The 26,381-nt window shown below is 46.6% G+C and overlaps 1 protein-coding gene across 1 annotated transcript; it reads left to right on the plus strand.

Moving 5' to 3' along the window:
• The first annotated feature begins 340 nt into the window (after window positions 1-340).
• On the plus strand, window positions 341-25,181 carry ZNRF1 (zinc and ring finger 1). The gene is made up of 5 exons (XM_083751526.1): window positions 341-990; window positions 19,071-19,166; window positions 22,308-22,413; window positions 22,690-22,777; window positions 24,019-25,181. The coding sequence occupies exons 1-4, from the start codon at window positions 492-494 to the stop codon at window positions 22,745-22,747; spliced, it is 759 nt and encodes a 252-aa protein (XP_083607652.1). The 5' UTR covers window positions 341-491; the 3' UTR covers window positions 22,748-22,777; window positions 24,019-25,181.
• The last annotated feature ends 1,200 nt before the right edge of the window (window positions 25,182-26,381 follow it).

Raw genomic sequence — 26,381 nt, forward strand, 5'->3', positions numbered from 1 at the left:
GCAAGGAGAGCCAAGGGAGGGCCTGCGCTCGCTCGCTCCATGGCTGGCCGGGGCGCGCCTTGACGGAGCCCGCAGCAGCTGGGGCTGCTCTTCCTCCTGCGAGAGGCCGGCCTCGCCTTCCCCGCGCTTCGCCTGGATGCGGAGCGGCAGCGCCAGAGGACCCGCGCACAGAGGCCGGGGCCCCAGCGGCGGCGGCGTCTTTCTTCCGTAGGGCGGGCCCCGGAGGCGGGGCAGCGCTGGCCCTGCTGCCTTATCGCCGTGGATGAGCCCGGGAGGAGCAGCGGGCCGCCCGGTGGGGCGCGGCGTCGGACGGCGGCTGGGGCTGTTGCTGCTTGCGCTCGGAGCGAAGGAGGAGCGGCGGCGGCCGGAGCGGCGGCGACGGCCGGGAGAGGATGCCCGGCTCCGGGGGCCGCTTTAGCTCCTAGTCCCCGGCGCGGGTGCCCCTGCTCGACCTCCCCGTCCACGGCGCTGCCGCCGCCGCCGCCAGCGGCATGGGCGGCAAGCAGAGCACGGCGGGCGCAACGGCCACGGGGCGCTCCCGGGGCGGGCCCTTGGCCGGCGTGTCGAGCGACGACAGCGCGGTGCCGCCGCCCGGGGGAGCCCCCCACTTCGGGCACTACCGGGGCGCGGGCGGCGGCGGCGGAGGGCCCGCCATGGGCTTGCGCAGCCGCTCCGTCAGCTCCGTGGCCGGCGTGGGCGTAGGGCTGGGCATGGAGCCCGCCGCCGCCGGCAGCGTCCCCTTCGGCCTCTACACGGCGGCGGCTGCAGCGGGGGCCACCACCACGACGACAGCCGCGGCGGGAGCAGACTCGGAGCGGGGTCCCGGCGGTGGGTCGGGCGCGGACTCTACCCCTTACGCCCATGGCAACGGTTTCCAGGAGACGGGAGGCGGTCACCACAGAGACGGGATGCTCTACCTGGGGTCCAGGGCCTCGCTGGCTGATGCGCTGCCTCTGCACATCGGACCCCGGTGGTTCAGCTCGCACAGCGGTGAGTGTGCTCGTCCCCGCGGCCTTGTTTCCGGGCCTCCTTTCAGACAGTCATGGGGAACCGAGAAAACGAGAAGGTGAAACTGTGCAAGAAATACCACCCTGCAACATATCTATAACATCATTTATTTATTTTTTGAGGGGGACCCAAATGCATCCTTCTTCCCTCTTGCCCCAAACACAAGGCCAGGGTCCCATTAGGCAGGCAGCAAAGATGCAGGCTTATCTGTGGTGAACTTGTCTTGCGCTTGGAGGTTCTGGGGGTCAAGTTTGCTGACACTTGAAGCCCTTGACTGCAGATTCAGAGTCCTTTGTTTTAAAGAAGGTGGGGTTGGCTGTTGTCCTTGCTTGGTGGTGGTGGTGGTGGTGAGGGAAAGGTTTACTGTGAGCATGTTTAGAAGCATTCCTGTGCTCAAGGCCTGGCAAGTAGGTTTCATTTGTTTATATAATTTATGAAAGTACTTATAAATGGTATGTAGAATATCAATGCAGCATACAACCACATTTACAAGTCCCAAAAAGCATTAAATACAATATACAATCATAGAATGGTAAGGGATCCAAAGAGTCATCCAGTCCAATCTCCTGCAATGCAGGAATCACAGCTCAAGAATCCCTGACAGCCATTGAACCTATCTTTAAAAACCTCCAATGAAGGAGACTCCCATCAGCTTCCAAGGGAGTCTGTTCCATTGTTGATCATGAGAAAGTTATTTCTAATGTTTAGTCAGAATCTCCTTCCTGGTTATTTAAATCAGTTGGTTTGGGTCCCTGCTTTCTGAAGCAGCAGAAAACAACCTTGCTTTGTCTTCCACATGACAGCTTTTCAGATATTTGAAGATGGCTTTCAGATCACCTCTCCGATCTTCTCTTCTCCAGACTAAACATGCCCAACTCCCTCACAACCACTCATAAGGCTCGGTTTCCAGGCCATTAAAAATCCTGGTCACCCTACTCTGTACATGTTCTAGCTTGGCAATATTCTTCTTAAACTGTGGTGCCCAGAACTGGAGACAGAACTCCAGGTGAGGTCTAACCAAGGCAGAATAGAGCCGTACTGTTACAGTACTTGCCTTGACACACTATAGGTTCATAAAATGACTGGCTCATCTTTGAAAAGTTTATACCAGCAAATAAGCCTTTTGACAGGAGCAGCAGTGATTTTGGGTCAGTTTGTGCCCAGGCAGCACTTTGGAGTGCCCACCTGTTTGTTTGTTTGTTTGTTTCTGTTTAGGGTTGGGGTGGGGCCTGCTTTAGACATACAAGGAGATGCACCACTATTTAAGTGGTGTTTCTTTCCTTTCTCCCCATAGGAGCCCAGGGAAGCTAATAAAAACTGTACAAATAGAATTGTCAAACAATAATTTAACCCCAACTATAGAATAACAGTAATGCTTCAACTGTTGAACTCCACTCCAGCTATTGTTGAATTGACACTGTGACTTGTCTGGTGTAGCAGCTGAGGAAGTGATTACTGGGGTGTGGAGAGACTTAAGGTAACAACCTGTCCTTTCTTACGGATGGCTGGCTATGGCAGTTTCGCAAGTATGGTCTGAGGCTTTGGCACATCACCTATCAATGCAAAAGAAAGCTGCCCAACAGACCGTGTTATTATTTATTAAATTTATATACTGCCCTTCAAAGATCTCAGGGCAGTTCACAAGATAAAAATGGTAGTTCTCTTAATTAATGGACAGTATTTTTCTTTTGCTCTTGGGAAAAGAGCAGGCTTTCATTGTATTCTCTCCCACTCCCCCTCTCCCTCTGTCTTGGATTAAAGCTAGAAGGGGAATGTAGTAACTTGCTTTCTCACCAATATAAGAAATGATTTGCAGCTTGTGGGCTCCCTTCGGGCATCTTGATGACCCATTATGTGCAGGATACTGGACTTAAATGGGCCTTTGGTCTGATCCAACAGATTTTTTTGTGGAGCATGTTAACTTAGGGCTGTGTTTAATTGGAACAGATTTTAGAGTTGCAGGAATGTATGGCCTCTGTAGGCTGTTAAGAAGTTATGGTAGGTAACTGAGGGTGATTTTAGTTTTCAAATCTCACTCTTTGTTCCTTACCAAATTACCTGAGCCTGGACACTTGTTGTTAGTATGCAAGACACAGAGAATGAAGATAAGATCTGTGGGGCCTTGGAAAGTGGTATTTGGGCCTACTGCCCTCAGAGGTGTGTAGAACACATATTTGATAACTCATCTGGTAGAATTCTAGATAGGTGAGCACCCCAAACAACTGGGGAGGCACCAGGTTAGCGAAGGCCATTTTAAGGGGAAGCTGAGAAAAGAAATTATCTGGGATGGAGAGTACAGAGATTTACAGTCCTGTCTTCTACATGTGAACTTGGAGGCAAGTCCTGGTAGGTTCCATGAGGTAAACTCTGTTGTGTGTGTTCATAGTTTCCCTTCCACTGTGCTGCAGGGAACAAGTGATGTAAAGATGAAGCAGTGCCTCCTAGCAAGGCAATTTGCAACCAGGTTCTGTCAGGAAGTGGAAGAAGTCCCTTTCATCTTGCGAGATGTTTTAGTCATCTATCTGTTGCCTGCCTAATTGATTAAAATATCAATTAGGCTAAATGATACAAGCAAATCTGATGAGTCCTGGTGCTTTCCAAGCTCATCTTCTTCCCTGTTAAATATATTTGCTACTTTGTTTTGCTTTGTCACCCTTGCCAATCAAATTCCTTCATAGTTAATGAGGTTCCTCTCCAAACCTTACGACCTGTCTTGTTTAAGAGCAGCAATGCTATATTTCTGTTTTTACAAAAGAAGAGCTCCATATAACTGAGAAGCTTTACCATTTCTAATATTGCTCCATTCGTGGTGTCTCAGTTGGTCTGTGTGTTTTGCACCTCTGCAAGAGCAGTATCGCTACCAAGACATGCACAGAACCAAAATATTATACTTGCCAGTACAGATTTGTGGTTAGTTGATGCTAATTTTCTGTGGACCAGCTGGCACAGACAAATCATGTATTGTTTGGAAAATAATTGCCTGGACCAAGTGGAGTGCATAGATTGTTTACAGCCACGATGTCTTCTTCACAGAGTGCAGCTCAGAGAGAAATTATTTAAAACCCATGTATTCTGTGTCCAGATAATTAGGTTAATCTTCCAATTAATGCTTTCCATCACCTTGATATTTCCCTGAACAGCAGGGGGCTTTTCTGCTTGGCTGTATCTGTGTTGCAATATTCTTGATACCCTATTGCTAGAGGGGGAAGCTTTTCTTCCAAGGGGGGAGCGGGAGCGGGAGCACTGTGAAGGTCACAGCGCACGGGACTCATCTCCACTTCACTGGCTGCCTTTACATCTCTGACAGAAGATATCTGTGTTCATGGCTGTAAGTTCTTGGATAAAGAGCAGCGGACAGTTCCCACAAAACCTTAGTTCCTTTGCGATGTAATTGCAGCACTGCCTTGTGTAGCATTCAGAAAGCTGGCTCTTGAATTCACTTATAACCTCCCTGGGTATTTATTTTATTTTATTAATTAATTTACTCTGGAAAACTCATGAAAAGCTCCCTTACATCAGCTCAGACAGACTGTTGATCCATCAGTATTGGCGACACTGACCGGCAGCAGCTCTCCAGGGTTTCAGATGGGGAACATGCATTCCCAGTCCTACCTGCTGATGCTACAGATTGAAGCTGGGACCTTTCATGTGCAAAGCGGATGGTCTACCTCTGAGCTACAGCTCTTCCCCATTTACTGAAAGTGGCATGCCTGGGTTCCCCAGGGTTTCCCACCTAGGTGCTGACCAGCCCCAGACCAGTTTGGCTTCAGCAAGGCTGCTGCATCAAGCTCCTGAAAGCCTGAGTTAGTTACTACTCCTTGATTCTTTGCCTGGGAGACTAACTCCCAGTCCCCCATTTCAAGCATCTTTATCAGTCACTTTGGTGGACTCCCCAAACTCAGCCTTGTCAATAAATTGACAAAAGAGAACAGCCTGCAAACTTGTAGTTCACCTGCCTGCACATGCCCAAGTTTAGTCACTTGTGACCTAGAAGACAGGTGGAGGGCCCAGCGTTTCCAGGGAAGTGTGTTGCTTACTACAGGTTTCCAGGCAAGTGGCTATTTATAAGCCAAACAGCTGGTAGCCCCTCCCTGAAAGGAGGCTTCATTGCTAAAATGGACCTTGCAGAGAGCTGGGTTCAAGCAACTTTTCAAGGGTGGTTTCTCTTGCTCAATTGCCCTTCCTAAACATAAGAACATAAGAAGAGCCTGCTGGATCAGACCAAAGGGGGCCCATGTGGTTTTGCATCCTGTTTGTGCTGTGGTTAGCAAGACGCCTATAGAAAACCCATAAGCAGGACCCCAGTACAAGAGCCCCTCTCTTTCAGTTTCCAGCATCTGGTATTCAGAAGCATTGCTGCCTCCTGCTGGGTAGGCACAGCATAGCCCACCTCGGCTTTTGGCTTGGCTTTTGCAAGGGCTTAGCCTCAGTGTTTGGAGCTAAGTCTTCAATCTAGCACTTCTCTTATGAGAAAAGTCACTTGACAATTGTTGTCTGTTTCTAGGTGGGGCTTCCTTGAGCAGCAGTTAGAGCTGGGTCAACATCTGTTTGCTCAGAGCCAACTAACCTTTTCTTTAGATGTCTGTGGCAGCAGAAATGGGGCAGAGGTGAACATCTAGCTAATAAGACAGCAGACCTCCAAAAATGCAGCATTCCTGTTTTTTAATTAGTCACAGTAGGCGTTGTAGTGGATCCATATGGGTGAGTTTGAAGGCTGTCAGACAAGCGGTTATGGCCATTTCTTCCCAGTGAGTAGCATGACAAGGGAAGTCTCTCTCTCTCTGTTTTAAGAAAAAGAACAGTCTGCACACACAAACACTAATTATCTGACCTGTTGAGCCAGTGTGTTTGAGGCATACCATTTACCATGGTATGCAACAGAAGTTGGGTCAACCTTGCCTTCAGGGCTTCATCCTGTGAGCTTGGCCACACAATTGATAGAGGAGGTGGTGCTTTTGAGCCATGTGGAGTTTATTTTCCTCACCACTAAGTACCATAAAATGGTGGATTTGGAAGGGACACCCAAGGGTCATTTAGTCCAACTCCCTGCAGTGCAGGAATGAAGCAGCCGCAGCTTGACCTCTTGCATCTAGGAGTGGAGGTGGGGAGCTGCTAGCACCACCTCCAAGAGAGATGCCTTGCTTCCATGCAGGTTCATTGCACAGAGATATAGCAAGGCCTGAACTTCCATTGTAACTGAAAGCTTATGGGTGTAGAGCGGTGTGGCTCCAGATCCTAGCATTGCTCTGATGGAAGCTCTGCTAACCTTGCATTGGAGGTTTGAGTGCGCAAAACCAGTCGTAGACCCGCAAGTGCCTTGTGATCACCATTGAGGCGATCAATGGTGGTTCCTTGTGCTGAGCTGTTGGACAAGTGGAAGAGACACTTGCCAACCTAGCCTTCTGCACTGTGGTGTACTGGGGATTGCTTTACAGTACAAGAAACCGCATATGCACACTAGTGAGCCATAAATAGGTCTTTTAAAAAAGAACTTGTATGGAGTCTTCTCTCGAGCAAGACCTTCCACCAGCCTTCACCGACCCGCCGCCATCCAGCTGTTCTGCACCACAATTCCCATCATCCCCAGTCAGCACAGCAAAGGCTGGAGCACACAGGCAGAGAATAACTTCCCTGGACTTGCAGTGGCTCTTCTCAGCCTTTCGCAAAGTTGGAAACAGCCCTTCTGTGAGTAGAAGAGGCTCTCTTGGTTAATGGAAGGGCACCTTTGGATCCAAGCTGTTATCTTTGTTTAAAAATGTATTCTTATTGTGTAACTACCAAGGCTGGTGGTGTTATTGGAGATGTGAATGGATATGGGTCTCAGGAGAGAGGGTTGGCCTTGGGTCTGGATGTGAAAAGGGCACTGTTATTATTGTTTATAGTTACCACTGTTTATGTACAGTGTGCCAACTTCCTTATAGATTCAGGGCATGATCTGAAGACCCGTGATGCAGCAACTGTAGGCCAGGTCTGGTCAGCTTCTGGGATGGGTGATTGCTTGGAAACAGTGGTGGACTTTGGGCTCTCAAATTCCAGTGTCACCCTGGGTGCTGCTAAAATTCAGCATCCCCCACGTCTAGTGGTCCATTCTACAGCATTGTTTTGGCAGCCTCTGCAGCATGGTGCTCTACTCTATAATTCCCTCTGCTAGAAAACCCTTGGATAGTTTGCCTTGAGTTCTATAGAAGAAAGGAAGGAGGTAAATACCTTCCTGATAGGTATTTAGAGAATGGATTCGGTTGCTGGTGCATAATCAAGTTATAGATTTCATCAAGATAACGTGCAGAATTCTAACTTTATATGGGGTGTCCAACCTCTCAGCTACACACACGCAGCCAGCCATCAAAAGCACATTTGCTGAAGAGTGCTAAGCTGGTGTAGCATAGTGCTGGAGTGTTTGACTAGGCCCTGGGTTCAAATCCCCATTCAACCGTGAAGCTCACTGGGTGACCTTGGACCAGTCATTGTCCAGGGTTGTTGGGATGGGGTGGGGGTGGGGGAACGAAGGCATGCCAGTTTGAGCTCCTTGGAGGAAAGGTGGGATAGAAATCAGATGGATGGATAAATAAATAAATAAATAAATAAATATAAAGGCTTTGTGAAGTAGATGTGAAACATGGGTATACCACTGGCATAGCTGTGCATTTCCTTGCTTGGAAGAAGGGGTTGCATGTGGAGCAGGAGGCAGCAGGAGTGTCCTTGGCAGAAAAAGAAAGGAGACAGGAGTCATCTACTTTCACATAGCAAGGCCGTTTCTGGGGTTTCTGTTTTCAGCATCTGTGCTCTGCAGGAAGCAGCGGCTTGTGTGTGCGGCTTAATACTTCCTATGGGAAAGGAAATGAACAGCCTGCCAAGAGAAGCTGCAAGCTGATCATTACCTGTTTGTTGTGAACTCATTGGCTGCACCTGGTGTGCCAGATACCACCGTTTCTAAAAATTGCCTCATTTAGAGAGTCACAACCCTCATCTTAAGACGGGGCTCTTCCTATGAAGCAAGGCTGGGGAACCTCTGGCCCTCCAGATGGGACTACGACTCACATCATTTCTGGCCAAGGACTCTTCAGGCTGAAGGTAGACATAATATGGAAGGGGGACATGACTCCTGCAGTGAAAGCCCAGCTTTGCTATGTGTGCGACAATACATTCATTTTGTCGCGCCTAATGGCAATCTTGCTACACTTCTCCCCAACCTTCAGATGGGCTGCTTGCCTTGCAGAAAGCAACATGCTCATACAAAAAGCTGTATTTTTCCACTTTTATGAAGTACACATTCATTTTTAAACACAAATATCTGGCAACAGAGAGGCCTTGGTATCATGAGTGGTAGCTGTTGAAGTGGTTTTGGCAGCAGCTCACCTTTGCTGCAAACCTTCAGGAAGTTTGTTCAGCTTCTGCCCTGGAGAGGGCAAGTTGCATTTGGGCAGAATACGGTATCATGCGTGTCTCCAAACAGACACCGCTGCTTTGCAAATGATGCATCTTTCTAAGATAATGTTGAACCAAGATTGAAGACTGCTGCCTGGTTCCATCCAAATGTACAGCTTTCGGTTTGAATGTACATCTGTAAAACATTTAGGCCCGAACCCTGCATGGGCTGAGTACAGCACAGCATCAATCAAATGAGCACATTGGGAGACTCCTCACAGAGATACAATCCGCAGAGTAGTTTAACAATCAATCCCTCTTTCAGGGAACTCCGGGAATTGTAGTTCTGTGCAGCAAATGAGGTCTCCTAACAACTCTCAGCGCCCTTAACAAACTACAGTTCCCAGAATTCTTGGGGGGAAGCCATGACTGTTTAAAGTGCTATTAAAGGTAAAGGACCCCTGCCAGTTAAGTCCAGTCGCAAACGACTCTGGGGTTGCGGTGCTCATCTTGCTTTAAAGGCTGAGTGAGCTGGCGTTTGTCTGCTCCACAGACAGTTGTTCCGGGTCATCTGGCCAGCATGACTAAGCCACTTCTGGCACAACGGAACACCAACACCAGAGCAGCGCACCTTCCCACCAAAGCAGTACCTATTTATCTACTTGCACTTTTTGGGGTGCTTTCGAACTGCTAGGTTGGCAGGAGCAGGGACTGAGCAACGGGAGCTCACCCCGTCATGGGGAATCGAAACGCCGACCTCCTGATCGGCAAGCCTGAGAGGCTCAGCGGTTTAGAGGTGTGGATGTGGCCTTGCTTTTCTTGGCCATGTGCCTTTCCTACTGTGCATTTTGTGAGTTGGCAATTTTTACTGTTCTTCCTCCTCTGCGCAATTGGTGTTACTACAGTTTTGGTTGTATTGGGTGTATTTTATTTTTTACCTCAGCAATTTCCTCCTTAGTTTGCCCTGTGTGTGTGTTTTTGTGCTCCTTTTGAAGAGGGATGGATTGTTAAACCATTCTGAGAACTGAGCAATTATCAATGCCTTTAACAAACTACACCTCCCATAATTCTTTGAGGGACGCCCTAACAGTTTAAAGTGATACGGCAGTCCTGTAAATATGTGGTGCGAATATGGCCTGGATGCCTTTCAGTTCTTGTGGAGCAGCTCCTTGGACCTTTTTTCAGCAGGTGGCAGCTGAGCAGATGCCATTTTATTCTTGTCTCAAGAATGAGAGTTCTGTAAGTAGTTGATGCATTTGCAGCAGCTGGGAGATTCTACCCACCAGGCGAATTTGAAACCTTAATGGTGCACAGAGGGATTTCTGGGGAGTGTTTGAAAGGAATGAGAAGCAAAATATATAAGAGAGCTTCCTGAGTACAATTGTGGCAGTGGTGGCCTTTCTGCCACATCACTGCTGGCTGAACATTTCCTCCATGAGAGGAGAAATATCCCCTGACTCTCTAGGAGCATTTATTTATTTTGGAGATAAAGATTCTGCATCTTCTTTTTCCATCAAGCCACTGCTTTGAACCTTTTAACAAGGTTGAACCAACCATTCTTCACCCACCACAAAATGCCAACAACCTTGCAGATGCATTTCTCAATGTTATTGAGCACCAGCCAGACATGCCCTTCATTTGCTTACCTTTCTTTCCCCTCCCTTCCCTGGTGTGATACTGCTTCCTGCAAACACATTGTACTGGCAGAACCAGTGTGGCATAGTAGTTAGAGTGTTGGACTAGGACCCAGGAGACCAGAGTTCAAATCCCCACTCAGCCATGACTTTGCGCCTGTCCCTATCCCCTAAGCCTGACCTTCCTCACAGGGTTGTTGTGAAGATAAAGGGAAGGGGGGAGAATTATGTACAACCACCTTGAGGTCCTTGGAGGAAAGGTGAGATTAAAATGTAATAATAAATAAAGCATAGACCCCTTTTAAAATTATTTTAATGTAATTTTATAAATGTGAGCTTCCCTAGCTGCTTACTTCATAGAGAAAGAGTACCATAAGTTGTCAGTTTGAAATAGATAAAGCAATTTCATGTTTGGCTTGTTTCTGTGTGCTGCTAGAGTGGTTTAGAGCAGCATGCCTCAGGTTGCCTATAATGGACAGCTTTGGCTGCTTGGCTTGGCACCTGGAGGCTGGGAAGTCAGCCACTTAGGGACCTACAAAATACAGGTCACTTCCTGTCTGCATTGCTGTGCTGTTGTAAACACATGTGCTGGTTGGCCAACCCTAATTCCACACTGAACTGTGGTCACAACTTGCATTGCAGTTTTGAGGGCAAGTGTAGGTAATGCAAAGTGCATGAATGGATCTGCTATGGCCAGTGTGTATGTATCAGATGACACTGGATCACTTTTGCGCACTAAGGAGGGCCTTTACAAAAAATCCATGCTTAAGATTCCAGTTCAGCACTGAAGATTTCCATGGAGAAGTAAATTATATGCCTGCTCGCATAACACAGCTGATCCCTGCTGTTCTGGCTATTTTTGGAGGTGTGATCCTCTCCACACAGAGGCAGGGGTCCATGCAGGTTTGGCTTGGTTTGGAAGTAAGGAGGAGCGGAGAAGTTATGGGAAAGATGTGGGCATCACCACTGCTGTGTTCCTGAGTCAAGGGGACCCACCTTGCTTAGTACTTAGAGTGCAAGGTATCCTAACATACTGTTTATTTACTGCACAGATATCCCACCTTTTCCTTCAAGGATCTCAACGTGACATACATGGTTCTCCCCTTCCTCACTTAATACCCGCAACAACCCTGTGAGGCAGGTTAGGCTGAGAGGCAGTGACTTGCCCAAGGTCACCCAGGGAAGTCCCCTGGTCTCGCAAGTTCTAGTCCAGCACTTTTAAAAAGCAGCTTGCTAGGATTACACAGAGCTTGCAGAAGGTGAAGAAAGCCAGCCCCCAGCAGGAAATCGGGTTAGGTTTCCTGTGTATGGATCAAGCTTCATATGGGACAAGTGGGATCCAAAACATCTGGAGGCAAGATTGTGATGGATGGGTGGTGTTGGGACATCCATAAGTTGATGACAAAGTTATTGTAGCCTTGAATTGGGAATCCAGGAAATGACGGCTTCTAGGAAACCAGTTTGCTTTGAAATTGAACTTGAGCTGTCTGGCATATCAATAAATTCTATTTTTACAGGGTGCTGGTGCTTCTTTTCTCTGCCCTCCCTCTCCCCATTGCTTACTCAGAATATTATGCTTAAAAATAACAAAATCCACACCAATCCTCTTAGATCCTCTTTCTTTTAATATGTTAATTATTGTGTATATTTTGTCCTTTCTTAGTCAATCAAGTTACCTCTTATAAAATAAACATATTTTTTTTAAAAAATGAAGCCGATTGCGCAGTATACCCCCAACCCCCTTGTTTACAAATTACTTGTTCTCTGCTGTGTGCTTAGTATTTTCCTTGTTACAGAAGATGAACAGGTCCATAATTTCCTGAATTACCTTTGTCCCTAATGGGCTGACAGTGGCCTGTAACAAGATCTGGATCTGTTAGGCAATATGAATCTCTGACCCGGAAGGACTTGCAGCCAGATTTAGTACTGAATGAGAGAAAGGTGTTGGCGAAGGGCTGGGGCATAAAGGGCATGAGACTTAAGTTACTGCAAGCAGGGGCATGGGGTGAGATTCAGTGCCTTGTTGCAGCAGCCCTGTTTGTTGTCCTTTTCCTTTTACAATCCAAGGTGGTTAACGTGAGAAGCACAAAATGCAAGAAAACTAATAAGAATAAGGAGCCAGCAGGTTAAAAACCACCAAATACCAGCATAAAAAATGTAAATTTGATACTGATGTAAAAAGGCCTATGTAGTACAGTCAAGCTTTTAAAAGGTCAAAAGCCTTTTAGTACACACAGATCTTACTGGCTTTCCACTGCAATATCAACACAGATCTCCTGCCCAGGCAGGGAGTCCCAGAGCAACAAAACAATTGTGAGCTTCGTAAGCTCCCTCAGATCTCTCGCTCATAAACCAGATCCCGTTGGTGGAGAAAATGGCCCGTTTTAATCACCATCACATCTTTGGAAAAGGCTTTCTTTTGCCTGCTCTTTCCCAACAAGCTGATCACTTATTGCATCACAGATTACCTGTCTGCGCACAGCCCCTGTCACACAGGCATCTGGTTAGCCTGAGCCTGTAATTCTTATGGGTGATGCTGTAATGTTGCTGCACACATTCAGCATAGGGGGGGTGTGTTATTGGGTTGTTTTTGTTTTTATTTTGATTATTAATTTTGTGCTTTCATATTGTGTTATTATCTTGGGAACCGCCATGAGACCTGCTGGTCCAGGGCAGTATACACATTTTAATAATAATCTTCATGCTGCAGTTAAAATAGCCACCTATTGATGGAATGTGACAGCACCTTACATTTTTATGTATATAGGAAGATATATACAGTACACATAATTATCATTATTTAGTTGGAGGTCACTTTATACAATTATAACTTTAAAATGAGTGTTTTATACATGATAAAACTCTTAGCCATTTACATAAAAACAATAAAAATACAGCAACAATCACTGAAATTTGCATCCATTTGTTGTGTCTGCTATAGAGCAGGGGAGGGCAGATCATCACGATTATTTATGATTATTATTATATCTCATGTTTCTTCCAAGGCATTCAGAGTGGCATGCATAGTTCTCCCTCTCTCCGTTTTAGCCTCACAACAACCCTATGAATTAGGTTAGGCTGAGAAAGAGTGACTTCCCTGTGAGTTTTGTGGGAAAGAATGTCAGAGGCCAGCTTCTGCTTCAGTGATGAGCATGTGGTTCTTGGTATATGGGATAAGGATTTTTTCTTAATTTATTTAAGCGATTTTTATATTGCTTAACTGCAATCGTCTCTAAGCAGCGTACAACGAATACAGTATGGAAAAGGTAAAAATCAGTTAAAACTTTAAAATCAGACTTCAGTTAAAATGCCTGCTGGAATAATAATAATAATAAATCTGTAAAACACCGAAAGTTCAACAGGGAGTGGGCCAGTTGTAAATACTGGTAGCTACTTTGAGGGCTGTAGCTGAGAAGCAGAAAATAAATCTATTAAATATATAGCAGAACCAAATCTATCTTCTACCCACTCCTGCGACACAACAGTATGCTCTCGACACTGAGCTGTGACACAGGGTCTCGCCTGTAGTTGTTTACCTAAGTCAGAAAGGTACCTACTGGGTTGTGTGTGTATTTCTGCTGTAAAGGGCTGACAATAGATAGGATGATCAGAAGTGTCCCTAAGCGTGACAAGGGATGTACTGCCAAAGGGATGATTTGTTGAAATGTAAGTCTGCCATCCAGTGTTGTGCATCTGGTTGTCAACAAGCATGATTAATCCTGCTTCTGGGTTTCCCATAGGCATCTGGTCGGCCGTTGTAGGAAACCGGATGCTGGACTCGCCAAGCCATTGGTCTGATCCAGGGGGGGCTTTTAAAATTATCCCTTAAGAAATGTATGGTGTGCAGACCATCATGGAGATCTCCAGATGACTCCTTTAGCAGATGACTCCTTTACCATCATATCACGGCACCATGGCTTTTTCCTGCTCAGAGGCCAAAGAAAGGTCAGCATTGCTGTGGGCTGTATGCACGTGGTGGTGGCTGTGATGGCACCACTGTGCAAAACCTAAATAAACTGCCTGGGCATGCCAAGACCTTGTCCCTGGGCTACTGGCCAGCATTCCAGCCTGTGCTCATCACCTGGGGGTGTCAGTCAAAGCAGCGTCCTAGCCCTGCCCTTAGGGGAATATAGCATGCTGTTGACATGGGCTGTTGGCTTTTTTAAAAAGAGTATGTGCATCCTTATTTTTATCCTGTGTCCCGATCCCAGTTTGTGGCAGAATGAGCAGCCTTTGTTTGAACTTGCACTTCAGGCGAAAGCAGCACTGAGCTTTCACCTCTTGGATGCTCTTTCCCTCCCATTTTGAGGGGAATCTCCTTTCCTGCTCTTGGACTGCTCACACCTCTTTGCATGTTCCAAGGAAGCAGGAGTTGGGAGTCATAGTCTGACAAGTCAAGGCAGCTTATCCTGAAATAAAATGTACAGGTAAATGGTGGTGGTGGGTAGTTAGCCATGCACTCTGCATGCTTATCCCAAAATCACTCTCACAGATCCGATGCTCCAGCTGCACTTGGTTATGCTGTGGGAACTGAAACTCACAGACCTTGTTGGTAACGGCTGTTTCACTTCTGCAATTAGTCCAGCAACAATCCTGAGACAAAAAAAGGGGCTGGAGACTGCGTTTGAGGATGTTGAGGGCTTGAGGGCACAATTAACGCACAGTTAGCAAAATATGCATGTACACCAGGAGTTGGATAATATAAATTTGGATTTTGTTGCAGGTGCTGTGGCTGCCACCCTCTGATCATGTCTCTCTCTCCCTGCCCTGCCCCAAAATCAAAATAAAATCCCAGATCAGCCCACCACCGAGAGACAGACTTTACTTTTCCAATTGATCTGGATAAAAGTTGGAACCAGAAGAATTAATCTGTTTCTTGAAAAGCAGATAGAGCTGAAGTGGGAAAGAGGGTCAATCTTCCAAGTTGCTCCTTCAGCATCTTTGTACTTCTCAGGGGACAAAGGGGTAGCCATTCTTACACACCTCATGACTCAGGGGGCAGTGAGTTTGTAGGGACTCAGAGGCCTTGAGGATGTCAAGAGTGGTATGTTATGCATGGCCTCCTATTGGCAAGCCCTAATAATACACACAAGTGTAGCATAAGGCTAAGTCAGCAATTAGACTCGCCAGTAGGCCCATCAAGTCAAAGCAAGTATTTTGCCTTCCCAAGTCTATGCTGCTAGTGCCATCCTTACCAGAACTTTAAGCAAGATGGCAGCAGCACAGGCACCAAGTTGCACCCAACATTGGGGGTGACATCCCGCCAAGCCTCCTCTGGCCTCTAAGATTGGGGGCGGGGGGCTGAGTCCCATCCCAGCAGACATTTGGGGGGGGGGAGCTATAGAGGCCTCAGCACCATAGAGTTGGTGGGCCTGGGCAGCAAGGACATTGAGGGCAGAGGCAGCCAGCATCTGTCTCCAGCCACCTTTGTGCCAAAAGATTGCATGTCTGCATACTGGTTGATTTCTTGATTAATAAAAGGACTGAGGCAAGTGTGTTGCTTTCAGGGCTGTGTACATCTGCATTTGGATCTGGGAGGAAAAAGATAGGCTTCAGAGCTATAAAAATAGAGGATGGTTGCTGGGTGACAGAAACGAGCCGCTCCTGGTTGCCCAGGTGAAAGCCAGTATCACGTGTCAGTTGTCTCTTCCTCGTCAGCTTAGGTTTGTTTTCAATGCTACGTGGCTGGCATAATGTGTGCATCAGCCTGGACTGCAACCTGCTTCTAAAAGGGTATGGAAATACTTTGTGTCTTGAGGCACACCGGCTTGTTGATGTTCCAAGTCTGTGTGAGAACCGGGAACAAAATGTTTGCCTCCTTTAGAGTAGCTGCAAGTGATGCTGTGGCATCCCTGAAAATGATATCCCCAACAGCAACACTAACATGTCAAAATGGTCTGTACAGTGTGACGCTTAGGTGTCTAGAATGTCAGCCATGAAAGTGTTCAGCATCTCTTAGGTGTCCATGTTGTAACTTCTGGGTTAGCTGTATTTCACCAATAATGCTTCTTCAAGAATTAAAACTGTGTAGCTTCACCTTCACCACCTTTCGAGCTCACCTCTTTTTTTGTGCAACTGTGGTCTGCGAGTGATCCATGAACTTTGCTCAGGTGATCCCTATCATGTCTGCAAATATACCATAAAAAACCATACCGCATCAAGCACAGTGCAGTACAGTTGATGCTGCAGGTTTGCCAACCACAGCTGTATACCATACAGTTGTCGCAAGATTCATATCCTGAAATGTGGATTTTAAGGGGTGCAGGGAACACTGCATTTACACACACGCGCACACACACACTGGGCTTGGAGCTATCATAAGGAAAATTCTAGATCAGGCTCATTTTCATATCCCTTTAATTGATAAGTTAGTAGAGATTTAATTGATTGGGGAGTGCAGATTGTAATAAATAGAGCTGCAAGCAACTAGTTTGCTTATTTGTTGGAACCACTTTAAACGTGCTGTATTAGTGAAATGAAAAAGAGAGGGAAAGATATTGCGAGAAGTGTACAGAAACTAAAAGCTTTAAAAGGTTTTTTTACAGCTTAAAACACTTTCAACTGTTATACTGTAAACATAGTCTTTTGTAATATGCAAAAGCTTTTATGATATGCAGAATTATTCTAATCAAAGTTATTGTCTGCTTTTTAACAGAGCATTTAATCTTCTGAAAAGTCTTTAATTGGCTAGCAGCCCTTATTTCCACACATCCTAATGAGGGCTTTTAAAACGGGAACAGACCTTCCTCATTATCCCACAGCTAGAGGAACTATTGATCTTGCAAAATTGTAACAAATATATTTAAACAGCCTCCCATGGCTCAGTTTGTAGAAATCCCCACTTTCTTGCCCCACATCTCTGAGTTCCTGAAAACTGAAGTTCCTGATGGGTCCATGTTTGCTACATAGCTGCAGAAAGGGGTAGCTTTATGGATTAGCATTATTTAGAGTGGCCTTCCCCAACCTGGTGCCCTCCAGCTGAGGCCATGATGGGAGTTGCAGCTCTAAGGCTCTTGAGGGTATCCAGCTGAGGCTGAGGCTGGGTGTTATCTCTGAAGGTTCCCAGGTGACATTAGCCATTGCCTCCAAAGGCTTATGACATGCAGAACACTTCCTTGGGGGGCATGGGTGAAGGAAGCAGGGAGTTGTTTCCTTGGCAGTTTGTGACAGGCATAAGATGGCATAAAGGTGAGCAGTTCCTGCTGTGCTCACTCAGGGCACCTGGCATCAGAAACCATTATTTGTACAGTGGTACCTCGGGTTAAGTACTTAATTCGTTCCGGATGTCCATTCTTAACCTGAAACTGTTCTTAACCTGAAGCACCACTTTAGCTAATGGGGCCTCCTGCTGCCGCTGCGCCGCCAGAGCACAATTTCTGTTCTCATCCTGAAGCAAAGTTCTTAACCTGAGGTACTATTTCTGGGTTAGCGGAGTCTGTAACCTGAAGCGTATGTAACCTGAAGTGTATGAAGGTACCACTGTACTGCGTTGATTGACAGTCCTTGGTGTTAACCTTAACCTGCCCTGGCTCTTTCTACTCTTGTTCCTCTGGTCCCGTACTAGGAGTAAGTTCCCATTTGGGAGCTTGTCCAGCAATTTCTTTCTTAGGCTGGGGACTTGACAGGCTGAAGCTTTTTTTTTTTCACTTGGAGAAAGATGTGTGTCCAAGAGGCAAACTTTTGGACCCATTGCAGTACTATGTTCCATGTGTGATAGAAAAGCATAAAATTTCTGTAGCCAACTGAATGCAGGGGGTTGCTGTTGTTTTCTTGGAAGCACACATTTAATTTTGCTTCTGACTGAACTAAGAATGTTCATCTCTAGACCCAGCTCAAGTGAGGCATTCACAATAAAAATGAGTACTGCACTACAGGTTTACTTTTTGTTTTATTTTGTGTGTTTCTAGTTCATGTCTCTTTTGTAGGTTTATGTGAAATGAATTTGAGTTTTCCAAAATATTTTTATTAAGGGAAACTTAAAGGGAAAAATACGCCTCCACAGTTTGCACAACCCATAAAGACAGACACAACCCATCAGTCATGTATTGTGGCCCACCAGGTATTTGGCAACTATCCTGTGATCCTAGTCCAGGAAAACAGCAAACACTGGAGATTTGTAGGTCCCCTGATAAGCTGGGAATTGCTTGGTGCGTCACCAATTGTGTAGGCCTGATATAGATTTATGGTATATATGTTCATGGTAAGAAATAGAGATATTTGTAAGACTCGTAATGTGACTTTATTTTCTACCTGTCTTGCTAATATTCCTCCTAGGAGCACTAAACTTCTTTCATGGGCAAAGGCCAGCCATATGTCCTGGTTCTTCAGGGAGAAAACAACAGAGCATCTTGTCACCCCTTAAATACAATGCTGCAATAAATGTGTTTGTCTTTAAAATGCTTCAAGGCTCTAGTTTTGCTGCAACCCCTTAGCTTAGGCTAATTCTCTGGAAACATTCATAGGGGGCATCCAGGATCAGGTGCTGCCTTTGCTCATACGTGAGCATGAAAAGATTGCGCTTGCTTGCTTCTTGTTTTTCAGGAAAGCCTTGTGGCATATTCCAGAGTTCTCTCCTTCCGTGTCCCGTCCTTCCTTCCTGTGCCCTCTGACTGCAGCTGTTTGTCTCACACGGCCGAAGGGCAGCGCAGAGGCATTTCTTGGGAGGTGCACGTTCTTTCCCTCTGTGGTAGAAAGATGCCAGGCTGGAGAGGGCCTGGCCCATGAGACGTTTTTGAGCATGTTAGGAATACAGTTACAAAGTCATCCACAAAGAAAATGATTACAGAGCAGTTGCTCGTATGCAGAAGGTCCCAGGGTCACTCTTGACGTGTCCAGATAGGGCTGAGAAAGGGTTTGGTTTGGTTATGGAAGTCAAATCTGGCACTCTTTCAGCTGCACCTTCCCTTACAGGGTTGCCTGACATTTAGTACATGTGACCTCAGTGAGATTTTAACTTCATGTCAGGTCTGACTTGGCAGGAGGCGGCTTCCTGTGTTCCTAAGATGGTGTCAGAGTCAACATCCCTCTCTAATCCGCATGCCCTTCTCTTTTGCTCCTTTGTAGGTTTCAAGTGCCCCATTTGTTCCAAATCCGTGGCTTCCGACGAAATGGAAATGCACTTTATCATGTGTCTGAGCAAGCCCCGCCTCTCCTACAATGGTACGTGGGGGCTTTTGAGCCCCATCTGACTTGCCTGTTGCCACCTTGTGTTCTTAACCAGCTCACCTTTCTCAGCAACTTTCAAGCCATTTTTTATGCAATGCACTCTCAAAAGATGCAAACTGAGTTTCTGGGATTTCCCCCACACCTGCTTAAATTCTTCTGAATTAACTCTGCAGCCATAAGGACTAGAAACTCTACAATAGAAGGCTTTTATGTACTGGGTATCAAATCCTGTTCTTAGATAGTGTTGATTGTGAGCTCATTGTGGGGGGTGGGCATGCACTGCCCTCCTTTTGCTGCTGGAGCAAAGGCAGTAGTCTAGCGCTTGGGTGGGTGAGTGTGCATGCATGCATGGTTGGTATAGACCAAGAACCCCAGGTGATTTCTTCAGCCTCCTTTGCAGAGCCAGTGACCCGCTTTCCTTGCTCAGGGCACTCGCTTGCTTTCTGCTTCTCACACAGAGAGCAGTGCAGGCTTTGCTCAGGGCTGCTGCAGTCACTGCTTTGCAGCTCAGCTGGCTCTCAGCAAGGCAAGGGGGCTGGCTGCTCTCTCCTGCCCCCCAGGAGTGATGAGCTGGCCTGCCCAGCAACCGGGGTGTGGGGGGGCAATGGCTTGACCGGCACCTGCTCCAAGCTGTCGGTGCCAGGCTGCATTAGTCCCCCAGTGTCCCTGACGCTACACAGGATCCGCCCAGGCTGTGCTGGCAGAGACGGCGCCAGGCAGCTCCTGAGGCTGCAAGCTAGAAATCAGGTCAGGAGGAGGAGCTGGTCGCTCTGCATCACAGCTGGGCCTTCCCCAGCCTGCCTGACAGCAGCCTGTGATAGGGAAGGCAGCTCCATCACTCCCTCCCCACGCAGAAATTTCTCAGCCTGCCAAATTGAGCATAGCCAGAGATGGTGCACCTTACGCAGTGGTGCTGGAAGATTAAATCCAAGCTGCCTTCTCTGCTGCCCTCCCCACCATGAGGATCCCTGTTCTTCAGCACCCCACCCCACTACCCCAATAAGCCCTTACCATGCATTCAGACTGCTCTTACGCAGGGTTGTGTCAGGTCAGGCAGCGGGGTGGGGGTGGGAAAAGTGGCAGGGGATTTGTGGAAACAGCAGAACTGCAGTGCTTAGCAACTCATCCAGTGCCCCCCCCCCCTTGTCCTCACCTTTGTTGCCTATTTTTGGAGCTGTGAAGCAAAGGAGGGCTTTCACAGAACTGCCTCCAGGCATCAGACAGTGGGATGCTGGTTTCCTTTGATGCCTCTCAGTGTCAGCCTAGCAGCCTCTTTGGCCTGCGTTTAGTTCAGAGGCTTCCAGAGGAGAAGAATATTGCACTATTTGTTAGGGCTGTCAACCGAGTAATGATCTTCACCGGCTTCCAAGGAGCTAAAGAATTACATGATTAGATTTATGCACACTTAACTAGTGCAGTGGCACAAAAGGTGCTTTTAGCATGGCAAGCGCAGGTGGCAATTTCTATTTTAGCATGCAGACTCTGCATATAAGAAGAGAGAGAAATGTTACCGCTTAATGTTTCAGACAGTGATTTTTACCGCTTTTGCTCTGGATCCTCTTAGTTTTTGTCAGCTTATCTGGTTGGAGAGCACAATAGCAGCAGCCTCCCAGAGTGAGTGTTCCTGAAAAGAGGAGTGAATAATCAAAATGAGTTCTGCAAAATAAACACTCCTTTGTAATGTTATGTTCTGATTGCAGTAGGAGTGTGATATCCAATTCAGACATCACACTAAACCGTGCTTAGTCTTCCATAACAATGGTTTGTCATGATATCTGAATTACATTTAATCAGATTTTCAAGAAAGTGCAACTTCTCTATATAATAAGCTGTCCAGAGTGTGATGAGGAGGGAATGGGTCTTTTTAGTAGCGCCCACCCACCAGGGTATATGGAATGTTCTTCCTGGAAAACTTTCCTGCCATCAACACTGGTATCTTTTTAGCACTAGGTAAAGACATTTCCCAGGCATTTGAGTGCTATTTGACAGCAGTTGATGGGTGTCTCCTCCCCTTGGGGGTGCTCTGTGTGGTTGGTTGGACAGAGGGATTGTTTTTCATAGTACAATAATCTTGTTTTGCTTTTAATTATTTTGTTTACTACTATTTCCAAGATGTTTTAAGACATGGGTAAAGTGACTAATAAGCTGAAATGATAATCAGTGTGAAAATATTGCTTGGGCTTTTCTCTTAGCACTTGCCTGTGACTTCCTTTGGCTTGGATGTCTTATTCCTAAAGCATACAGCACAATCATTGTTTGTTTTGTAGGTAGCAGTTGGGTTATTCCCTTTTCCAATTTCGTGATCATAAACAAACCTTCTGTTAACCTCAGCAATTTCCAGAGATGTGTCTGGAGAGACACACCACCGTCTTTGGTCCCTCTGAGTTCTGTTTTCCTTTCCCTTTCAGCAGGATGCTTCTTGTAGCGTGAGCAAGATTGGTCTTTGAGACTAGCAATGTAGTAATAAAAACTAGAATAGAAGCAAGCCACCCTGACATGCTAACTCTCTGTGGGTAGGCATGCCTTTTCTCAAGGAAGTGTTTATGGTCCACCACATGAGCTCTACCTGTAGTCTGAACCTAGACACAGGCTTACCATCTCTATGAGGACTAGGTCCCAAGTCTCAAGACAGATATCCCATTGCCTTTTCGTAAGGTCCTCCCTCCGAGAGCGGTCAGGAACAAATTAGTTGGCTCTCACATTCAAGATCTGTACAAAGAAGCCAGCCCGTGTCCCCAACTCACCTATCTAGATGTGCTGGTGGTAATCATTTGGTGCCCTAAAAGAGAGAGGGGATCTCTCCTGCTTGGTGGCTTGGAGACGATTTTTATCTGCGCAAATGAACGAGTAAGTGACTGTTTACAATATGGCCACTGTTGGGCTCAAGATGACTACCTGTGGAACTGCAGTGTAGGGGAAGGCATGCTCTCTGCAAGACCAAGGTTGCATGAGAAGAGGGACTTTGTAGCATTAGCCCATGGACAAATCCAGGAGTGAGAAATTCTGTCTCTGTTATGAGTCCTTACAATCTCCTTCTTGAGGCTGGTTGTCAAGGTGGCACAGGAGGGTAGAAACCCATTTCTGCCTGGTCCTCATTGCTCATCCGCCTTCTCTGACCTTCATTCCCCCCTGCAGATGATGTCCTAACAAAGGATGCAGGCGAGTGTGTCATCTGCCTGGAGGAACTCCTGCAGGGGGACACGATAGCCCGGCTGCCCTGCCTGTGCATTTACCATAAGAGGTAGAGTATGAAGAAGACCTGGGTTCAGCAATCTCTCCCCGTATAGTTCCATTGTGGGACAGCAGGGCTCCTGCAAATGGCCAAACCTGCCCCATGGCACCTTCATATGGCCCGCAGAATTCCTTGGATGCTTCTTCCTCCTCAAGCCCCTTCTGCTGGGCACATGTGGCCATGCTGCTACTCATCCACGCCCCACCCCCTTGTGGAGTTAGGGCAGGTACTTGGCCTCAAGGATTCCCCTGTTGTGGAGTCTAATAACCACCTTTTCTTCTTCAGTTGTATAGATTCCTGGTTTGAAGTGAACAGATCCTGCCCAGAACACCCTTCGGATTGACCCTGGCAACGCTTGCTGACCTCTCCCAAGGTGAGGCTTTGCTTAGAAAGCTTCTCTTGAAACATCTGGAAGCCTTAAAACACCACCCACACTTCTATTTATTTCCAAGTTTTAGCATGCTGTGTTTACAAAAAAACAAGCAGAGTGCAACCAATCAACAAACGCTATCAGTTTATCCAACACTATATTTTAAAGATAAAAACTAACCCGTCATTCTTTACCCAATAGATGAAATTTTAAAACAACCAAAACATATTAAGCTGACAGAACTTAAAAGAGGTGTCAGCCCAGCAACAAGATAAATCTGATTGATGAGTAAAAACCAGGATATTCAGAAATAGTTTTGCAGTGGATGAATATGACTTGTCTGCACAAGCTGCAAGCCCTCATAAATGCCCTGATTTTTATTTGCTTGTATGTGTTAATCTCTGTCAATTTCTCTACTTAAACATGGAACACATTTCTACAAACTACTGAGCCTTTCAGGGATGTCATCAGCAAGCTGTTTACTAGTTAAGTCAGCCTATGGTGCTGTTAACAAAAAGCAAGACACCTGCAGTCGACTGTATATTTTTCAGAATTATTTCTAAAAGTAGCATTGGGTCTTCTGCAATAAGCCAGAGTTTCATTAATGTGGAAAAAAAGCCCAAGCAAGTATGTGTTGTGTTTCTTTGCAATGAGGAGGGGCCTTTGATATTCTCAGGGTATCATGTTGATGTACTGTCTACCAGTTAAGGTGACACTCTTTGGTGGGTTGACAAACCACATTTTACAAAAAGCCTTGCCACACAGAAACAGTTCCCTCAAATTTTTCTAGACTACTTTTGTGTTTAAAAACACATCTTCTGCATGCATATTTTTATAGCATCTACATGATGCTTCTCCTATATCCCCCGCAACCTCAATTCAATCCAGATTTTCCATTTCCAGGAAAAATCCCATAAAACAAAAAAATAAAAAAATTTTTTTGACTAACAACCTATTTGTGATATTAAGCTCCTGTATGGAAGTTTCCTTTTTTCTTTCTTTCACTGAAAGGGTATTTTACCCATTTCAGAACATGGGGTACATTTGTAAGAATACCCATAATGGATTTCTTATCTCACATGGAAGAATACTCTGGTTTTGTGTTAAGTTTAAACTCCCCTTATTTTGTGGGGGTTAAATGTGTTTTTCCCCTGGGTTGGTGTTGTCAAGAACTTGCTTTCCTCGACTTGGGCTCACTTCTCTGTGCACATGGCAATCATTGATCCTGTCATTTCTCTCAACAGGTCGTCCCGCCATCCATCTCCCCTCCCCCACCCAACCTCCTCTGAGCAGGCTCTGGACCCCACTGGGACGACAGTGGGGGCGAGGGGCTTGTGTTAACTTCTCAACTTAAAAGGGCAGACAAGAACCCACCCCAAGAGAAGCTGCTGCCCTTGCAGGGCTACACCTTGGCAGCCGCCAGCCTGGGTCGAGAGGAGTGCCCGGTGCCAGAGCCGGCGGCCGTCGCCCAGCGGCACCATGATGTTTGGGCCAGACCTGGTTGCTAGCCAAACGGAGCATGAGACAGTCACCCACCATTTGACAAGGACTCGGCCCTTCCTGCCATACGCGGGTCACACTTTTGCACTGAAAAGGTGATTTCCCAGCCCCCCTCCCCTTCTCCTTTTCACCTCCACCCCTTGGAAAAGGAAGAGGAAACAACAGACCCCCCCTCCCACCACGCCTGCCCCCTACCCTCGTCCTGCGGAGGAAAGGGCATTTTCTGTCACGTTTTCGAAGGCGTCGTAGGTTTGTCTTTCAAGTGTTTACAAAACAGCCATTTCGTGTCAACTGATGTGTGTTCCTGGTGATGTTTACAAGACTGCGTCCTCTTGGCCTCCTGGCACGAGCCGCTCCGGCAGTTGAGGAGCCAAATTTCCCGAGACCCTTCTCTTCTCCCTCCTGCCTCACCTAGGGACACCCCCCACCTTCATTGCCAAAAGTCCCCTGGTTTCCCCCTCCCCTCCCTCCTCTCAGTAAGTCTTGGTTTGAACTCCTGACTCTGGGGCACCTTCAGGGGCATATTCTGAAGGGCTGTTTGCCACTCACAAGTGTCCTGCTAAGATGCCTGAACCTTTCTCAGCCCTGTGTGGAAAACAAAAAACAACCGATTTTTATTAAAACACACACACAAATGCGCGCACACAGACACACACACACAGACACTCCTCCCTGATCCACATTTGAGCACGAAGCGGAGACCGCCTCAGCCATGAGAAAAAAAGCCCCTGCCCCGGTGACCTCCATCCAAGCAGGAAAAGGTATCTGTATTTATATAGTAAAAAATTTAAAAAAATAAAAAAATAAAAAAAATATTCAAAGCTTGGGAAGGGAAGCTTCCCCTATTAGTCAAGGTGTTTTGATATGGTATTAAATAATGTTCAATAAAATAGTCACTGTTATTTTATTTCAGTTGTATTCTTAGTTGTGTAAGGGCTTGGGATATGGTAGGTGTGCACTTTTATCAATTCTTTTGAGCCTTCAGCTCTTTTTGGTCCCTTGTTTCAGCCAGAAATGCTACTACAAGGTAAGAAATCCCCAAATGGCAAAGTGATCGCTTGGAGTGAGAATATCGGAAGGGGCTTCATGGAAACGAGTGGTCCAAACCATGGTTTAGTGTGAACAAGCCAACATGTGGGATCCCAGAACGAATATTGTGGCTGCTGTATTCTTCTGCTATTGCTGCTGTGCGACGTGGGGCTAAGCCATTGTTTCATTGCTTGTTGCTGCTAAACCATTGGTTGGCCTAGCATTACCTGTAAAATGGGGTCAGTGTGAGTTGTACTGCAGTATGTAAATGTCCCATGGACTGCAAGAAGATCAAACACATCCATTCTTAAGGAAATTAGCCCTGAGTGCTCACTGGAAGGACAGATCGTGAAGCTGAGGCTCCAATACTTTGGCCACCTCATGAGAAGAGAAGACTACCTGGAAAAGACCCTGATGTTGGGAAAGATTGAGGGCACAAGGAGAAGGGGACGACAGAGGATGAGATGGTTGGACAGTGTCCTCAAAGCTACAAACATGAGTCTGACCAAACTGCGGGAGGCAGTGGAAGACAGGAGTGCCTGGCGTGCTCTGGTCCATGGGGTCACGAAGAGTCGGACACGACTAAATGACTAAACAACAACAACATGTAAATGTGTGACATGGAAGCTTCTGTCACTGTTTGGCTAAATTGCTCCGATGGTATGGACTGTGAAGTCCAGAGAGCAAGGCAGTTTGCCGTCCAAGTTCCATGAGGGATGAAAAAGTTGTAAAGTTTGGCTGGGATTAAAACTTCACCTGGGGTGGCTGAGGGCTGGAAAGAGGGTGCCCTGACTTAAGAGAAACTAAAAAAAAGATGCTTGGAGCAAGAAAATCAAAAGAAGGGCACAGGGGTAAATGAGGCCCAGAAGAAATTTGTGGATGAAGGAAGAGGAGACAGAATAGAAGGGAACTGGGAGTACGTACAGAGAAGGCTCTGAAAAAAATGTCAGAATGCTTAGGAGCTGGAGGAGCAGCAGGCCAGGGAATGGAAGTGGTAGAAAGTGCCAGGGGAGCCTGTCAAGGGGCAAGGCTGCTAGAAGAATCAGAGCAAAGATCTTTGACCATTACCTGCAAATCA

Source organism: Podarcis gaigeae (assembly GCF_964106915.1).
Source record: "Podarcis gaigeae genome assembly, chromosome: 8".
Classification (NCBI taxonomy): Eukaryota; Metazoa; Chordata; class Lepidosauria; order Squamata; family Lacertidae; genus Podarcis; species Podarcis gaigeae.